At 42.9% G+C, this 18,842-nt stretch overlaps 2 protein-coding genes across 6 annotated transcripts in view; one reads left to right on the plus strand and one right to left on the minus strand.

Annotated features, from left to right (window-relative positions):
* The window catches only part of LOC308098663 (uncharacterized protein), a gene marked incomplete at its 5' end in the record, with an annotated part of 39,519 nt that extends 34,365 nt beyond the window's left edge, over positions 1-5,154 (minus strand). The window contains one exon of the mRNA XM_080447070.1: positions 5,087-5,154. Within this exon, the coding sequence (XP_080303196.1) occupies positions 5,087-5,154 (68 nt within the window). The remainder of the gene's footprint in view (positions 1-5,086) is intronic.
* The window catches only part of LOC308098973 (globoside alpha-1,3-N-acetylgalactosaminyltransferase 1-like), a 42,356-nt gene that overhangs the window by 15,662 nt on the left and 7,852 nt on the right, over positions 1-18,842 (plus strand). For 2 of the 5 annotated variants that reach the window (XM_080447459.1, XM_080447460.1), the window contains exons 2-9: positions 4,696-4,771; positions 7,875-8,010; positions 8,264-8,335; positions 13,252-13,290; positions 13,426-13,467; positions 15,362-15,394; positions 17,013-17,147; positions 18,189-18,321. In XM_080447459.1, coding sequence (XP_080303585.1) covers positions 7,955-8,010; positions 8,264-8,335; positions 13,252-13,290; positions 13,426-13,467; positions 15,362-15,394; positions 17,013-17,147; positions 18,189-18,321 — 510 coding nt within the window. In that variant the 5' untranslated portion in view covers positions 4,696-4,771; positions 7,875-7,954. The remainder of the gene's footprint in view (positions 1-4,695; positions 4,772-7,874; positions 8,011-8,263; positions 8,336-13,251; positions 13,291-13,425; positions 13,468-15,361; positions 15,395-17,012; positions 17,148-18,188; positions 18,322-18,842) is intronic. The other 3 variants (XM_080447461.1, XM_080447462.1, XM_080447463.1) reach the window with 3 other exon arrangements.

The following is an 18,842-nucleotide window of genomic DNA, read 5'->3' on the forward strand; positions in this document are numbered from 1 at the left end:
AGGCTGTCTGTCTTAGGTGTAATGGTGCTTTAAAGCTATCCACAGAGGCTGTCTTAGGTGTAATGGTGCTTTAAAGCTATCCACAGAGGTCTGTCTTAGGTGTAATGGTGCTTTAAAGCTATCCACAGAGGCTGTCTTAGGTGTAATGGTGCTGTAAAGCTATCCACAGAGGCCTGTCTTAGGTGTAATGGTGCTTTAAAGCTATCCACAGAGGCTGTCTTAGGTCATGTGTAATGGTGCTTTAAAGCTATCCATAGAGGCTGCCTGTCTTAGGCGTAATGGTGCTTTAAAGGTATCCACAGAGGCCTGTCTTAGGTGTAATGGTGCTTGAAAGCTATCCACAGAGGCTGTCTTAGGTGTAATGGTGCTTTAAACTAGCTATCCACAGAGGCTGTCTTAGACGTAATGGTGCTTTAAAGCTATCCACAGAGGCCTGTCTTAGGTGTAATGGTAGATTAAAGCTATCCACAGAGGCTGTCTTAGGTCAGGTGTAATGGTGCTTTAAAGCTATCCATAGAGGCTGCCTGTCTTAGGTGTAATGGTGCTTTAAAGCTATCCACAGAGGCCTGTCTTAGGTGTAATGGTGCTTTAAAGCTATCCACAGAGGTCTGTCTTAGGTGTAATGGTGCTTTAAAGCTATCCACAGAGGCTTTCTTAGGTGTAATGGTGCTTTAAAGCTATCCACAGAGGCCTGTCTTAGGTGTAATGGTGCTTTAAAGCTTTCCACAGAGGCTGCCTGTCTTAGGTGTAATGGTGCTTTAAAGCTATCCACAGAGGCTGTCTTAGGTGTAATGGTGCTTTAAAGCTATCCACAGAGGCCTGTCTTAGGTGTAATGGTGCTTTAAAGCTATCCACAGAGGTCTGTCTTAGGTGTAATGGTGCTTTAAAGCTTTCCATAGAGGCTGCCTGTCTTAGGCGTAATGGTGCTTTAAAGTTATCCACAGAGGCCTGTCTTAGGTGTAATGGTTCTTTAAAGCTATCCACAGAGGTTTGTCTTAGGTGTAATGGTGCTTTAAAGCTATCCACAGAGGCTGTCTGTCTTAGGTGTAATGGTGCTTTAAAGCTATCCACAGAGGCTGTCTTAGGTGTAATGGTGCTTTAAAGCTATCCACAGAGGCCTGTCTTAGGTGTAATGTTGCTTTAAAGCTATCCACAGAGGCTATCTTAGGTCAGGTGTAATGGTACTTTAAAGCTATCCATAGAGGCTGCCTGTCTTAGGCGTAATGGTGCTTTAATGGTATCCACAGAGGCCTGTCTTAGGTGTAATGGTGCTTGAAACCTATCCACAGAGGCTGTCTTAGGTGTAATGGTGCTTTAAAGCTATCCACAGAGGCTGTCTTAGGCGTAATGGTGCTTTAAAGCTATCCACAGAGGCCTGTCTTAGGTGTAATGGTGCTTTAAAGCTATCCACAGAGGCTGTCTTAGGTCAGGTGTAATGGTGCTTTAAAGCTATCCATAGAGGCTGCCTGTCTTAGGTGTAATGGTGCTTTAAAGCTATCCACAGAGGCCTGTCTTAGGTGTAATGGTGCTTTAAAGCTATCCACAGAGGTCTGTCTTAGGTGTAATGGTGCTTTAAAGCTATCCACAGAGGCTTTCTTAGGTGTAATGGTGCTTTAAAGCTATCCACAGAGGCCTCTCTTAGGTGTAATGGTGCTTTAAAGCTTTCCACAGAGGCTGCCTGTCTTAGGTGTAATGGTGCTTTAAAGCTATCCACAGAGGCTGTCTTAGGTGTAATGGTGCTTTAAAGCTATCCACAGAGGCCTGTCTTAGGTGTAATGGTGCTTTAAAGCTATCCACAGAGGTCTGTCTTAGGTGTAATGGTGCTTTAAAGCTTTCCATAGAGGCTGCCTGTCTTAGGCGTAATGGTGCTTTAATGCTATCCACAGAGGCCTGTCTTAGGTGTAATGGTGCTTTAAAGCTATCCACAGAGGCTGTCTTAGGTGTAATGGTGCTTTAAAGCTATCCACAGAGACTGTCTTAGGTGTAATGGTGCTTTAAAGCTATCCACAGAGGTTTGTCTTAGGTGTAATGGTGCTTTAAAGCTATCCACAGAGGCTTTCTGTCTTAGGTGTAATGGTGCTTTAAAGCTATCCACAGAGGCTGTCTTAGGTGTAATGGTGCTTTAAAGCTATCCACAGAGGTCTGTCTTAGGTGTAATGGTGCTTTAATGCTATCCACAGAGGCTGTTTTAGGTGTAATGGTGCTTTAAAGCTATCCACAGAGGCCTGTCTTAGGTGTAATGGTGCTTTAAAGCTATCCACAGAGGCCTGTCTTAGGTGTAATGGTGCTTTAAAGGTATCCACAGAGGCCTGTCTTAGGTGTAATGGTGCTTGAAAGCTATCCACAGAGGCTACTTAGGTGTAATGGTGCTTTAAAGTTATCCACAGAGGCTGTCTTAGGCGTAATGGTGCTTTAAAGCTATCCACAGAGGCCTGTCTTAGGTGTATTGGTGCTTTAAAGCTATCCACAGAGGCTGTCTTAGGTCAGGTGTAATGGTGCTTTAAAGCTATCCATAGAGGCTGCCTGTCTTAGGTGTAATGGTGCTTTAAAGCTATCCACAGAGGCCTGTTTTAGGTGTAATGGTGCTTTAAAGCTATCCACAGAGGTCTGTCTTAGGTGTAATGGTGCTTTAAAGCTATCCACAGAGGCTGTCTGTCTTAGTTGTAAATGTGCTTTAAAGCTATCCACAGAGGTCTGTCTTAGGTGTAATGGTGCTTTAAAGCTATCCACAGAGGCTCTCTGTCTCAGATGTAATGGTGCTTTAAAGCTATCCACAGAGGCTGCCTGTCTTAGGTGTAATGGTGCTTTAAAGCTATCCACAGAGGTCTGTCTTAGGTGTAATGGTGCTTTAAAGCTATCCACAGAGGCTCTCTGTGTTAGGTGTAATGGTGCTTTAAAGCTATCCACAGTCTTTCTTAGGTGTAATGGTGCTTTAAAGCTATCCACAGAGGCTGTCTTAGGTGTAATGTTGCTTTAAAGCTATCCACAGAGGCTGTCTTAGGTGTAATGGTGCTTTAAGGCTATCCACAGAGGCTGTCTGTCTGTCTTAGGTGTAATGGTGCTTTAAAGCTATCCACATAGGTCTGTCTTAGGTGTAATGGTGCTTTAAAGCTATCCACAGAGGCTGTCTGTCTTAGGTGTAATGGTGCTTTAAAGCTATCCACAGAGGTCTGTCTTAGGTGAAATGTTGCTTTAAAGCTATCCACAGAGGCTGTCTGTCTTAGGTGTAATGTTGCTTTAAAGCTATCCACAGAGGCTGTTTTAGGTGTAATGTTGCTTCAAAGCTATCCACAGAGGCTGTCTTAGGTGTAATGGTGCTTTAAAGCTATCCACAGAGGCTGTCTGTCTTAGGTGTAATGGTGCTTTAAAGCTATCCACAGAGGCTGTCTGTCTGTCTTAGGTGTAATGGTGCTTTAAAGCTATCCACAGAGGCTGCCTGTCTTAGGTGTAATGTTGCTTTAAAGCTATCCACATAGGTCTGTCTTAGGTGTAATGGTGCTTTAAAGCTATCCACAGAGGTCTGTCTTAGGTGTAATGGTGCTTTAAAGCTATCCACAGAGGTCTGTCTTAGGTGTAATGGTGCTTAAAAGCTATCCACAGAGGCTGTCTTAGGTGTAATGGTGCTTTAAAGCTATCCACAGAGGCTGCCTGTCAAAACAACATTAAAATAGCAAAAACTTACTTCATAAATGTATCTTTTTCTTTCAAGACCGCAAGTACTTTATTTTGATAGGCACTGCCCTATAGTAGTCATTCATTTGTGAAAGACGGACATAATTAATGGCATGAGAAACATTTTAGATTAAGTACTACACCTTTTTGTACCTTTTTGGCTAATAATAAAATACTATAAATATGATATGATTCATATCCATCAGTGGTGTAAAGCATGGGTTTTCAACTGGTGGTCCGTGGACCACTGGTGGTCCGTGAAGGTATTGCATGTGGTCCTTGACCATGCATTTAGTTGTGTAGGAAAGTGAAGATTTGTATTTGATTCTATTTTATGGAGTCTAGTTGTTTATCTAGTTGAGAAACAGTGTGATGTATGATGACACATCAATGTGATGTATGATGACACATCAATGTGATGTATGATGACACATCAATGTGATGTATGATGACACATCAATGTGATGTATGATGACACATCAATGTGATGTATGATGACACATCAATGTGATGTATGATGACACATCAATGTTGTCAGTTACTGGGAAGTCGGATGTCAAGAACTTCCACAGAAATGGGAGTTGTACCGGATTGCCTGGTTGAGTCACCAATATTAGGAATTGTGGCCATAATAATAATGTGTCGGCTCGCTCATACATAAGTTGCAATGAATACGTTAACATGATGGCGCTATGAAAGGCAAATGTGAAAAATGCAGGGCAAAGGTTTTTCCTTGCATACAAAGTTTTACACTGATCGGTGCAGTTATAGGTAAAAACACGAATCGGTATAGTATAATTAATCTAAAAACCTTTAATACAAAATACAGCGATGCTGGCGCCATGCATCTGAATATAAATCAGGCTTTAAAATAAATAAAAACTACCAAAATGATGCCAAACACTTGATATTTATACTGAAGGCAGTGTTGACACTCTCTCTCTCTCTCTCTCTCTCTCTCTCTCTCTCTCTCTCTCTCTCTCTCTCTCTCTCTCTCTCTCTCTCTCTCTCTCTCTCTCTCAGATGTGGTTTCTTTGACACAGGAGAATATCGAGATCAAAGTGGATTAAAGCTCCTTATAAACCAGACCGAAACCAAGGTAGGCACACACACACACACACACACACACACACACACACACACACACACACACACACACACACACACACACACACACACACACACACACACACACACAGATTTCTACTCTACCTGTGAGGTAGAGTAGAAATGTCACATGTCACGATCGTAAATATCTGAAAATCACCAACAAAAAACCTACAACTTTTGCCTCTGCGTTGCAGTGGTGGAGTATGGAGTATGAAGTATGGAGTATGAAGTATTGAGTATTGAGGATGGAGTACTTTTTCCACCACTGGTCTCCTCTGTGTCAGGAAGTCCAGGATCCAGTTACAGCCAGGTGTCAGCACCCACATTCAGCACCCTCACCCTCAGCTTCTCCAGCAGCTGCTGTGGTATCATGTTACTGAGAGCAGAGCTGAAGTCTATGCTGTGGTATCATGTCACTGAGAGCAGAGCTGAAGTCTATGCTGTGGTATCATGTTACTGAGAGCAGAGCTGAAGTCTATGCTGTGGTACCATCATGTTACTGAGAGCAGAGCTGAAGTCTATGCTGTGGTACCATCATGTCACTGAGAGCAGAGCTGAAGTCTATGCTGTGGTATCATGTCACTGAGAGCAGAGCTGAAGTCTATGCTGTGGTACCATCATGCTACTGAGAGCAGAGCTGAAGTCTATGCTGTGGTACCATCATGTTACTGAGAGCAGAGCTGAAGTCTATGCTGTGGTATCATGTCACTGAGAGCAGAGCTGAAGTCTATGCTGTGGTATCATGTTACTGAGAGCAGAGCTGAAGTCTATGCTGTGGTACCATGTTACTGAGAGCAGAGCTGAAGTCTATGCTGTGGTATCATGTTACTGAGAGCAGAGCTGAAGTCTATGCTGTGGTATCATGTTACTGAGAGCAGAGCTGAAGTCTATGCAGGGGCGGCCTTGGTGATCTGGGGGCCCGTTTCAAGAGCTAATATGAGGCCCCCATATGCCCCCCCCACCCCGAATTTAATACAAATTAAAAGTTATTTTTTTTATTTAAATAAAAACAAAAACCTGCCCATGTGCGTTTCGGACAGCCAGAGTCACCAGACAGAGTCATCAGACTTCCCACTGATGTCAGGACAGCAGAGTCACTGCCCATCTTTCGCCGCAGGCTGAAAACCCACCTCTTCAGGAAACACTACCCTTCCTCTTTGCCTGGCCTACTTGTTGTACGAACGCTTGTTTTATTGTTTTATTGTTTTATTGGATCTTGTTTAGTCGATACAAGTATTTGTTTTAGCTCATGCTCATTTGATTTAGCTATTTTGTCTCATCTGTTTAAGGAAATAGGTAGCTGATATATTGCACTTTTACCTTAGCGCTAGGTATACTCTTGGTTGCTTGTTTTTGCAGAAAATGCACTTAAGACTTCTGGTGATTAGTAGTTTTCGTTCCCTACCTATGTTGAATACACTTATTGTAAGTCGCTTTGGATAAAAGCGTCTGCTAAATGACTGTAATGTAATGTATACAAGTTATTAAACACATAACAATGTCAATAGTTCAGTAATAATCAACTGAATCATTCAAAATATGTCAGAGAAAATGTGAGTGGCAGGGGTTGAAGATATGTAGAGGAATATCTTATTTTAAATGAACGCTAGGATTGTACTGGACCATGAAAACATCACCAAAAACATTACACCTTTGTACTTTATCAGCACCTTTTAATATGGTGCTGATAAGGTCTTAAAGGCATACTAGGTAACGTTTTCAACAAAACTAAAGTTAAATTGTATATCTTTTGTGAGTGGCAAAAGTTTCACAACACCCACTCCATGAATTTCACCCCCGGAAGCCTTTTATTTATATATTTTATATTGAACGTGGACTGGGGGGACTTTCCCGGGGAAATGACGTCATCTGGCCGGAAAACGGAGGTGGAAATGCACTGGTTTCCTGTTTGGCCAGGAACTACCGCAACGGTTTCCTGTTTGGAAATTGTATGCAGTGACGGTAGTGACCAGCAGAGGTTGCTAAAAATCGTTAGTTGTGAATTTGCATTGTACAACTTTAACAATACCATAATATTACATTACATTACATTACAGTCATTTAGCAGACGCTTTTATCCAAAGCGACTTACAATAAGTGTATTCAACATAGGTAGGGAACGAAAACTACTAATCACCAGAAGTCTTTAGTGCATTTTCTGCAAAAACAAGCAACCAAGAGTATACCTAGCGCTAAGGTAAAAGTGCAATATATCAGCCACCTATTTCCTTAAACAGATGAGACAAAAATAGCTAAATCAAATGAGCATGAGCTAAAACAAATAAGTGTATCGACTAAACAAGATCCAATAAACAATACAGCAATAGAAAACAAGCGTTCGTACAACTAGTTAACAACAAGTAGGTCAGGCAGAGAGGAAGGGTAGTGTTTCCTGAAGAGGTGGGTTTTCAGCCTGCGGCGAAATATGGGCAGTGACTCTGCTGTCCTAACATCAGTGGGAAGTTCATTCCACCACTGTGGGGCCAGAACAGAAAAGAGTCGTGACCGTGTGGATCGGCCAGAAGGACCCTTGAGTGACGAGGCAATCAGTCGCCCCGAGGTGGCAGACCGAAGTGGTCGGGCAGGGGTGTAGGCATCGACCATAGCCCGGAGGTAAGAAGGAGCTGTTCCTTTCACTGCCCTATAGGCTAGCACCAGGGTTTTGAACTGGATGCGAGCCGCTACGGGGAGCCAGTGTAGAGAACGGAGAAGGATGGTTGTGTGGGAGAACTAGTGATATCCTCTAGTGTTTAATATCCTGTTGAAGGAAACCTTCTGATCTGACATCCGGGAACATATTTGTTCTCCTTTCAAACTGTAGAGACATTGTGTGAGTGAGGATCTGAGAGGATTAACATTGTTCTGTATGAACACACACACACACACACACACACACACACACACACACACACACACACACACACACACACACACACACACACACACACACACACACACACACACACACACACACACACACACACGTACGTGTAGGTTTCACATTTCTGACACGGTGAACTCTTCTGCTTTCTGACAAAGACAAACTGTTCTAATTGTTAAATTACAAAACTTTTGATTATTTTATAAAACAGAGCCATCGCATCGTGGACCTGTTTACACTGGAAACTGGACCAGACCAGACCAGACCAGACCAGACCAGACCAGACCAAAGATGAACCTGTGTAACAAACAAACCACCGTAATACTGATCACTGTATTAATACCGGGGTAAGTACATGAATACTGCTAATAATACTAATATTCCTACTACCATATTGTGTATTTACGGACTTGTAATCCGTGTTATTTCACCGTGATGGGGAGAGAACATTGACATTGTGTGTGTGTGTGTGTGTGTGTGTGTGTGTGTGTGTGTGTGTGTGTGTGTGTGTGTGTGTGTGTGTGTGTGTGTGTGTGTGTGTGTGTGTGTGTGTGTGTGTGTGTGTGTGTGTGTGTGTGTGTGTGTGTGTGTGTGTTGCAGGCTGTTGTGCATTCGGCGCGCTCCTTCCGCTGCGTTCGCAATTACTTCTACTACTACGGAGCTACTACTTAAGTACAGATTCTGAGGATATGTACTTTACTTGAGTATTAGATCTTTTTGATTCTTATTACTCTTACTTGAGTGCATTTCCGAGACAAATATTTTACTTTTACTCAAGTACATTTCTAAGAAGGCTGTAAAGTACTAAGTACTTTTAGGTTGGCTGTTTCTTTTTTCCACACTTCTGCTCTCACACTAGCATGTTTCTGGCTTCTGGCAACGTTACATCTTGTATGGGTGTGTAGGAGTAAAAGTATTTAGTTCTGGTCCTTCAGTAATTTCTATGTTTTTATAGGTGTTTCTGCAGGCTTTGTATAACGTAGTGGTTCTACAAGCACATCAGTGCATGCAGTGCAGGTGGTTTCACAGAGTTACTTCTCTGAAACTCTGAAGCTGATGATGAAATCATAACTGGCATAAGGACTTTGCAGATTACAGAGAGAGAGTTTGAATGACAGAAATCTGTTCACAATAACACACGGTATCAGAGTGGGTACATCGTGCATGCTGTGCACGTTACAAAGTATCACACGATAGTCATCTGACCGACACATTTCCTGTGGGTGCTCGGTTTTCTCCTTGGGTGCTCGGGCTCCCCGGCACCCACAGGATTGGCGCTAATGTCTGCAGGTCTCTGCACAAACATACCATGAACAGAGAGAATGTTCTGTTTTCTATGTCAACTGTATGCATGCAGAATGAGCATGTAAGGTATTGTGTCATATCACCAGATGTTACTAATAATCTGATGAAAAAATATGTGTAATCACTGTAATCAAAACGCCCTTCATGACAGTTACTCTATGCATTTTTTTTAGAACAGATGGTCTCAGTTTAAAGTGAGCTCCATGTCCTAATCGTTGAAGCTGAATATTATTGTAATATTATTGTAATATTATTGTAATATATGTAATATGTAATATTATTGTTGCACTCCCTCATGGAGCTACTTGCGGATTATACTAGGGTCAGTCCAGGTGTCTAGGTGGACACGCACTGACCTTTTGCACCTTAATCCCTTGTATAACGCACTGACTTTTTTTTGGTCTTTTTTATTGTGCTCCTTTTCCTCTAAGCACCTTAACGTCCATTGTCTATCATGCACAGTATAAGTATAACATGCACAGTATACAATACATTGCTGCTATGCTCAGGCACCTTAGTTTAGTTTTTTTAGTTTTTATTATCTCAGGTAATTTGTAAATATGTAGATAACTTGTCTGGCCTTCTGTTGCTCTCTTGTTTTGATCTCCTTCCCACTTACCCCCCACCCTCTTCTTCTCCCCCCCCCCTCTTCTTTCTATGGAAACTAACGTTGCGATAGGAACGATGTACAAAAAAGAATTTCACCCACTTTTTTACCTTGTAAACCTGTGATGTGACAATAAAACTGATTCTGATTCTGATTCTATCTTGACAAAAAGGTCACAGTTGATGGCCCTGGATCTGATAATTTGTACCAAATAGATATTAGAAGTACATATACCCTAACCTAACCCTAACCCTGGAATATAATGAATGTGATCTGAGTGCAGCTTTGTCAGCGATGTATCACTCATGTGTGACTCCTGTTATTTCCTCATAATAATCTTTTGAGGCTTTGGGGTTCACGCTGGTCCCCAGGAAGACTAAGCTGACCGTGCTTTTGTGGTGGCCCACATCAGATCTGATCAGTCCATCGAGATGTTTAAGTCCTTACGAAAAACTCACCTTTTCTCTCTGGCTTTTAACAACATCCACTCTTAAATATTCCTATTTTAACTACTATCTAACGTTTCCTACCTTCTGTGTACATACTGTATGTGTAAATGAACAATCTGTGTACATACTGTTACTGTAGGTGTAAATGAACAATCTGTGTACATACTGTAGGTGTAAATGAACAATCTGTGTACATACTGTAGGTGTAAATGAACAATCTGTGTACATACTGTAGGTGTAAATGAACAATCTGTGTACATACTGTAGGTGTAAATTAACAATCTGGCTCTGTGTCTGTGTCTCCTGACCTATATGCATGCATGTTATGTGTTTTATACATGTTTTTGTATTGCTTTTCTTTGACCGCTTTTCTTTGGCGCTATAACAGCCCGTCTGGCCTATAACCCATGTAGGTTGTACAATCCAATCCAAACTCTTGCTTGTGTTTTCTACAGATTGTTGTCGGTACACATGTATCTGTGGGGTTAGGGTTAGGGTCATGTTAGGGTTAGGGTTAGGGTTAGGGTCCGCTCATGTCAATAGGATCTATCAGTCACATTGTTCAGATCACATTCCAATTGGCTGTGACTGCCTTCCAAATGTTGGGCAACCCGGCCTGGCAGAGACTTGCGCTCCGAGGAGCTTTCTGGTTTAGTTTATGATGTTAAAACTCCTGTGGTGTGAACTGGGCTGATAACACTCAACACAAACACACAGTAGTTACATACTGAGGTGTTGCTATGGTAGAACAACACCATGTACTGTACACTGCATCAATAGAGGTCTAAAGAACCAGGATGGAACAAGTAGACTGTGACACACACAACACTAAACACACACACACACAACACACACACACACACACACACACACACACACACACACACACACACACACACACACACACACACACACAACCAGGGTGGAACTAGTCATTTATAGCGAGGTGATAAATGAATGAATGTCTTTATTGCAGACTCAAGGTCCATAGATACATACAAATACATACAACAACAATGAACATGAATTAAAATTGACAATGATGCTATTCTCAGACTCATCCAAACGGCACATGAATCTGTGCATTAGATTCCTATTAAACAGCTTGGAGAGTATTGACTCTTGCAGCCACAAACATTTCACTTGCGCTGCTCCATATAGGCCTTTTGAGTAGAATTCTCATTGCATCATTAAATGCAACTTGAAGTTTCTGAAAACTATCTCTCTTGTACCTTGACCACAAGTGGGCAGTGTTGAGTCGTGTGCAGTAAGCTCTGAACACAGTGATCTGAACTGTTTCAGTGTAGAGTGGTGTGCAGTAAGCTCTGAACACAGTGATCTGAACTGTTTCAGTGTAGAGTGGTGTGCAGTAAGCTCTGAACACAGTGATCTGAATTGATTGATTGATTGAATATTTTATTAGGCAAAAAATGTAAAACAGCACAGTTACATTTAAAATACTTTGTCTAACAGGTCCGTTCATAAAAGTCCTTGCGGACTTGTTTCCAATGAGGGCCTTGGTATTTAATTCATAGGCATATATAGTGAGACCACAGTTCAAATAGCATTACAATATAAACAGCAAAAAATATATAACACTATGTACAACAAAAGAGGGGGAAAAAAAATATGTACAAGAACAGGGGGGGGAGGGTCTGCTGTCTAACGGGAAAATGGTACTACCTCCACCTTTGGCCTATTACAGTTCTGTAATGAACTGTTTCAGTGTAGAGTGGTGTGCAGTAAGCTCTGAACACAGTGATCTTAACTGTTTCAGTGTAGAGTGGTGTGCAGTAAGCTCTGAACACAGTGATCTGAACTGCTTCAGAGCACATGCTGAACTCACGTGCGAGGATGTTCGCCTGCGCATACATCCTGCGGCACTGTCTGTGAATATCATTGTCTGTCGTCATGTGCTCTGTAATAAAATGGCCGATATACTTGACCTTACTACAGACTTAGAGAACATTATGTATGATGCATCACAGAAGAGTATACCAGTATGAACATGTTGACTCCCTGGCAATGTTGACTTTGATACAGATTCAGACGCACAATGTTCTAATCCAGGTTGTGTTATTACAACACATAGCTTCACTCAAACAGCTTAAACATCCACTTCTCATGGGTGTGTGTGTGTGTGTGTGTGTGTGTGTGTGTGTGTGTGTGTGTGTGTGTGTGTGTGTGTGTGTGTGTGTGTGTGTGTGTGTGTGTGTGTGTGTGTGTGTGTGTGTGTGTGTGTGTGTGTGTGTGTGTGTGTGTGCGTGCGTGCGTGCGTGCGTGCGTGCGTGCGTGCGTGCGTAAAACAGTAAAAGCCAGGTTACAGATCCTTCCCATCAGACTCAACCTTTCCCTCTGGTTTCCCACCACCCATCATGTATCTCATTGTCTGCATCACACCACAGGGCTAGTTACAGAAACCATGTCACACATTCTGAATGGCTGCTATGCCTATAAAGGGCTTTACATAGCACGCCACCACAGAATAGTTGATCTCATAACCAAGGACATATCTAAACATTTTACACCGTCAGTGAGAATGTACAAACATTCCTGTGTCAAACCTTCCATGTTTCAACTCTGTACTGAAAATCCTGAAATCTTTGCACATCTCTCTGCTAATACACCATCTGTCTGCTAATACACCAGATGTTGTTGTTGTCAATGAAGGAAACAGATCAGTTTCCCTTCTTGAAATGGCCTGACTGCACCTTTGACTCTAGCTTAGAGGAAGCTTTTATGACCAAAGTCATTAAATACCAGCCGCTCCTCCATACCATCACAGAGCTAGGTTATAGATGCAATCTACTAGTGTTTATCTTTGGCAGCCTAGGACATGTACATAGGTTGGTGGTAAGAGGCTTCCAACAACTTGGGATGCCAAAAAAAGCAGCTAAACGGCTTGCAAAATTCTGTGGAATCTCTTCTACTATCGGTAGCCGCCAAATATGGCGAAGACGCTGTTATTTGTACCCCTAAAGGGTGGTGGGGGGGGGTATTTGTCCATGATTTGCTGACTGTACATTTTTGACAGCACCTTGTAATATTTGTGTCCTTGTATTGTATCTCTTATGTGGACATAAATAAATGATTAAATGTGTGTGTGTTCGTTGTAGGTCCGTGATGGGTCTTAGTATACAGTAGACAGTAAACCACGACAGGTCCGTGGTTTAAGGTATACATGTGTACTAAATAAACAATAAACCTGGTTGTGTGTTGTTTTACAGGCTGGTCTTCTACGTTTACTATCTACCTGAACAATACAGGTAACACACACACACACACGCGCACACACACACACACACACACACACACACACACACACACACACACACACACACACACACACACACACACACACACACAGTACCAAACAGCGGGTCATGTTTGTGTTTCCTTAGGTCTTTTTTCACTGGACGCACCGACACAACCTCAGTGGAGAGGTGAATGCACACACACACACACACACACACACACACACACACACACACACACACACACACACACACACACACACACACACACACACACACACACACACACACACTTAACATATGTGTTTGTGTTCACATTTAACAATAAATTCTTGAACACAAACTACAGTAGATGAACAAACTTGGAAAACTCAACAATAAGTGTTTCAGGAAACAGGAAGCATCGTCTCCTCTAGCCTTAGATCTAGACTATCGTAGATGTATTTCATCGAGTCTGACTTTTACTTTCGTGTCTACGAGAGTCTTAGCTACCCACCCCCCCAGTTTGCCCTAGAATGTCACCAGTAAAGCCTGTATTTTCTCCAAACATGAACAAATGCAACATAAAAGGTGTTTACCCGCTTGCCCCAAATGTTAACTAGGTGTCCGGAGTATTTGTGTAATGTATTAGACCATATGTTTCAATAAAGAAGTGTTTTAATCCCATCTGTGGCCGATTCTGTCAGAAGTTCCCAATGGGCCGTAGTGACGGGGCGCTTCCGGTGAAAGCCGCAATTACACTCGTATCGTCATTGGGGCCAACGAGGCCATGGCCCGGTCTGTAAACCCAGCTTGTCCCTGTGTAGGGGCAAGATCCAGGGGAAAACAACTAAAAATCAACATCAGCAGCCCCTCACCCTATTCTGTTGTAGCCGACCACAGAAAGTCTCCTTTGTTTTCAAATGGGGCTCATTTGCATTCGGCCGAATTGTTAATGAGTGGCCATTAAAAAAACAGTTTAGTCGTCAAACCGGTTCTGGCCCGGTTCTGGCCCGGTCAACGTTAGAATCCACCAAACGCCACTGATTACACTCAATGTAAACAGGAAGTAAACGAGGGGGGAAACAGACGGGATTAAAACACTTCTTCATGAATGATATGGTCTAATACATTACACAAATACTCCGGACACCTAGTTAACATTTGGGCCAAGAGGGTAAGCACCTTATATTTAGCATTTGTACATGTTTGGAGAAATACAGGCTTTACTGGTGGGTGGAGCTAAAACTCTCGTAGATATAAAAATGTCAAAATCGATAAAATACATCTACGATAGTTTTGATCTAAGGCTACATCTCCTCCATAATGTGGCGACTGACAATTATCACAGACACTGAACACAATGTATCCATAATGTGTCTGGTCTTATTGAGCATTCCTGCAATCTGCAGACCTCTCACAACCCCCTCCCCCTCCCTCCTCTCTCCCCTAGAGCATCATTCATTATACAGCCTAATGGCCCTTGGGATAAAAGAGTTCCTGAATCTGTCCGTGCTACACTGCAGTGATCGGAGCCTATTACAAAAATTGCTCTTCTGTGCATTAAGTGCTGTGTGCAGTGGGTGGCTGGCATCATCCAGAATGGACAATGCCTTGGCCAGGGTCCTCCTCTCTGCCATAGCCACCACTGACTCAAGCTCAGTCCCAGTCCCTATGACCTTGCCGGCCCGCCTAGTCAGTCTGTCCAGTCTGACTGTATCTCTCTGTCTGGCATTGCCTCCCCAACACACCACAGCGTAGAAGCTGGAAACCACTGACTGATAGAACATCTGCAGGAGCTTCCTGCAGATGTTAAAAGAGGCCAGTCTCCTCAGGAAATACAGCCTGCTCTGACCCTTCTTGTAGAAACTGTCTGTGTTTACTGACCAGTCCAGTTTATGCACACACTATACAGTCCCTCAACCTGACATATTGTGGTCTGTCGGTGAGGTAGTCCAAGATCCAGGACACAAGTTGTGGGTCAACGTGCATGCTGGTCAGTTTGTCTCGCAGTAGGGGGGGCTGTATGGTGTTAAATTATTATCGTTAATTATTGTTAATTACTGTTAATTATTGTTAACGATGTGCTCTTGTCTCTCTCTAGTTTGGGGTACAAACAACCCAGCATCCTGATTGGGTGAGCAGCTTCATTTCATTTAATGCAACATTTTCAAAAATGTTTTAATAATGATATTATAAGTGTGTGTGTGTGTGTGTGTGTGTGTGTGTGTGTGTGTGTGTGTGTGTGTGTGTGTGTGTGTGTGTGTGTGTGTGTGTGTGTGTGTGTGTGTGTGTGTGTGTGTGTGTGTGTGTGTGTGTGTGTGTGTGTGTGTGGGGGGGGGGACTGGTCTTAACACACACACAACACGTGACATTATATTTCACAGTAAACGTGAGGATGGTTTGGGTGTTCCCAATTTTGAATGGACATATATTGCTACAAGGCTCTCCCATTTGTTAATTATGCTGAACAATGATGACCAGTATGTGAGAGAGCTTGCACGTTCATCTCTGTTCCTGGACCTAAAACGACGTAAGGTCCCCCTGGCATGTGGCTCGGATCCTAGCTTCCTAGGCTTCAGGAGGAAACCTAGTGGAAAGCTAGACAATCGCTCTCCCGGCTTCGGTGTGTGGTCAGACTGGCCGGACTTAAACGATCTGTGCTGTTGGGCTGATGTTACCTTGAAGTGGGTAGGGTCTAACTCTGAGGCGATGAATGTCTCGGAGGACTTTATATCTGACTCCAGTATCTCTGTCAGAGCATCTTATGACCAACTCCCACTGACTAATGCCCGAGGTCGCCTCTTATGGGCACAACAGCAAAGGCAGCGGCAGCATTGGACTGAGCTGAGGTTGCAAGGGAAGGCTGCATGTCTCCCTGCTGCGGACCATTCTGTCTCTCACTCTGTGTTAAAAAAATTTGCTTTAGACAAATGCATTGTTGTCTTTACTCTGAAAGCGAGGTTGCAGGTTTTACCATCTAAACTTAACCTCTCCATCTGGTTTCCAGGCAACCATGCTCCTCACTGTATACATCATGGTCATGAACAAATAGCTGAAAAATGGGTGCCATGTAGGGGACTCTACATAAGTAGGCATGACAGAATTGTGGATTTGATATCTAAAGATATCACTTCTATTTTCAGGTCCTCCATCATGCTGTATAAGCATTCTACTGTGAAGCCGAGCATGTTTAACATGTGTAACGATGATTCTGTGTTCTCTAACATTTCAGCTAACACCTTTGATGTCATTGTTGTTAATGAAAACCATAGGGAGGTGTTCATTCTCGAGGTCGGCTGTACTTTTGATTACAGCTTAGAGGAAGCCTTCCTAACCAGTGCTAAAATATCATCAGCTAGAGCAGACCATCTCTCAGCTAGGCTACAGATGTAAAACATGCACAAGTTGGTTGTGAGGGGCCTGCAAATGGCCGGCCTCTCCAAAAGGAGGGCTAAATAATTAGCAAGGTACTGCTCAATATGAGCTATTATAGGAAGCCGCTCAATTTGGAGGAGGCGTTGTTTCCTTTACCCATGATTGTTGTCCGCTGTGTTCGACAAGTATGCCATCTTTTGTAATGTACAATGCTGCCTTACATGCACTTTGTAACTGGCTGTTTTCCCTTTATCTGACTGCACTGGCAGTGTTTATGTCCTTTGTACATCCTGTACTTCTTATTGTGTGGACATAAATAAATGTGTGTGTGTGCGCGTGTGCGTGTGCGTGTGTGTGTGTGTGTGTGTGTTTTGTAGGCGTACTGACGTGGTCACTGTGACTCCATGGTTGGCTCCCATCGTCTGGGAGACGACCTTTGACCCCGTCCTGCTGGACAGCATCTACAGACCTCTCAACATCACCATAGCAACCACCGTCTTCGCCGTCGGGAAGTATGTCACCCATGTGTCTGCATGTGATTATGAGCCAGCCAGCCAGCCAGCCAGCCAGCCAGCAAGCAAGCATAATATGGCCTACACCCCCTGACCAAGAACAGAGTCTTTAGTGTTTGACTGTTGGAAAAGCCACAACATAGTTAAACTCAAAAGACTAAAGGACGGCAGAGCTGTGGATCACCGGAACGACAGGGTGACGATCTGTTGATCGTTTCATTGTAGATTAATGAGCAACCTATTAGATCATTATGAATGAAATGCTGCCTGATGTAAATTGTTGGAGCCCATAACACACAGATTTTTCATATTCCATCCTGATTGGCTAAGATTGACATCTAAAGTTTGCAGGAGTGGACCGTTTGGAACAAAATGCCGCAAGTCATGAACGCAGCGTCCGATTGCGGTGAAACTTTGCGCGCACATTTGCACTACGTTGAGGAACAAATGCCAACCTTTTAACATTGCCCTCTTATAGCGCCACCAGGAGGACGTTTTTTTGGGTTTTCTTTTTCTTTATATTACTATTTCTAAAAATGTTGCCCAAACATCGCTCAAACCGGTACACATTATCTCTATAGTCAAGTGATCAAGGCGGATCCGTCCTATTTTTCATATTCCATCCTGATTTCCGAACCATGGTGGCCCACAATAACCTACCTGACCTGGCGGAGACCTGTGCTCCGAGGAGCACTTTTTCTGTTAAGCTTATTATTATTATTATTATTAATTAACAGCTCAATAACCATTCTTTAGCTCCATGGTCACTGAACTAAATATTGGAGCCGATCGTCACAACATCTTCCCATGATTTTGACACTGAAATGGCTTTTTTCAGGAACACGAATCAGGAGATAATCTATTTTCGACCTTTCTCTGTCCCAGCAACACACTGAGATCTAAAGCACCAACATAAACATTCAGACCATTTGTGGATGTGTGTACCATGTTGCCTCTATAGTGGCTCCGATTAGAATGGCGGATCTTCCTAAAAATCAACCATCTTTGTCTATAATAACTATGACCTTTGACCTCTAACAGGTATATCCGTTTCCTGCCTGACTTCCTGTTGACGGCGGAGCAGTTCTTATTCGTTGGTTTCAGAGTTCATTACTACGTCTTCACTGACCAGCCCGACGCCATGCCACATGTCAAGATGGCCGCCGGGAGAGAGGTACCAAGAGATACCGACACGACACTGAACCAAGAGATATACACACTGAACCCAGAGATATCTACACACTGTACCAAGAGATATACACACTGAACCCAGAGATATCTACACACTGTACCAAGAGATATCTACACACTGTACCAAGAGATACCGACACAACACTGTACCAAGAGATATACACACTGAACCCAGAGATATCTACACACTGTACCAAGAGATATACACACTGAACCCAGAGATATCTACACACTGTACCAAGAGATATCTACGCACTGTACCAAGAGATATCTACACACTGTACCAAGAGATATCTACACACTGTACCAAGAGATATCTACACACTGTACCAAGAGATATCTACACACTGTACCAAGAGATATCTACACACTGTACCAAGAGATATACACACTGAACCCAGAGATATCTACACACTGTACCAAGAGATATCTACACACTGTACCAAGAGATATCTACACACTGTACCAAGAGATATCTACACACTGTACCAAGAGATATCTACA

Source organism: Gymnoscopelus braueri, assembly GCF_963280865.1.
Source record: "Gymnoscopelus braueri genome assembly, chromosome: 13".
Taxonomy (NCBI): Eukaryota; Metazoa; Chordata; class Actinopteri; order Myctophiformes; family Myctophidae; genus Gymnoscopelus; species Gymnoscopelus braueri.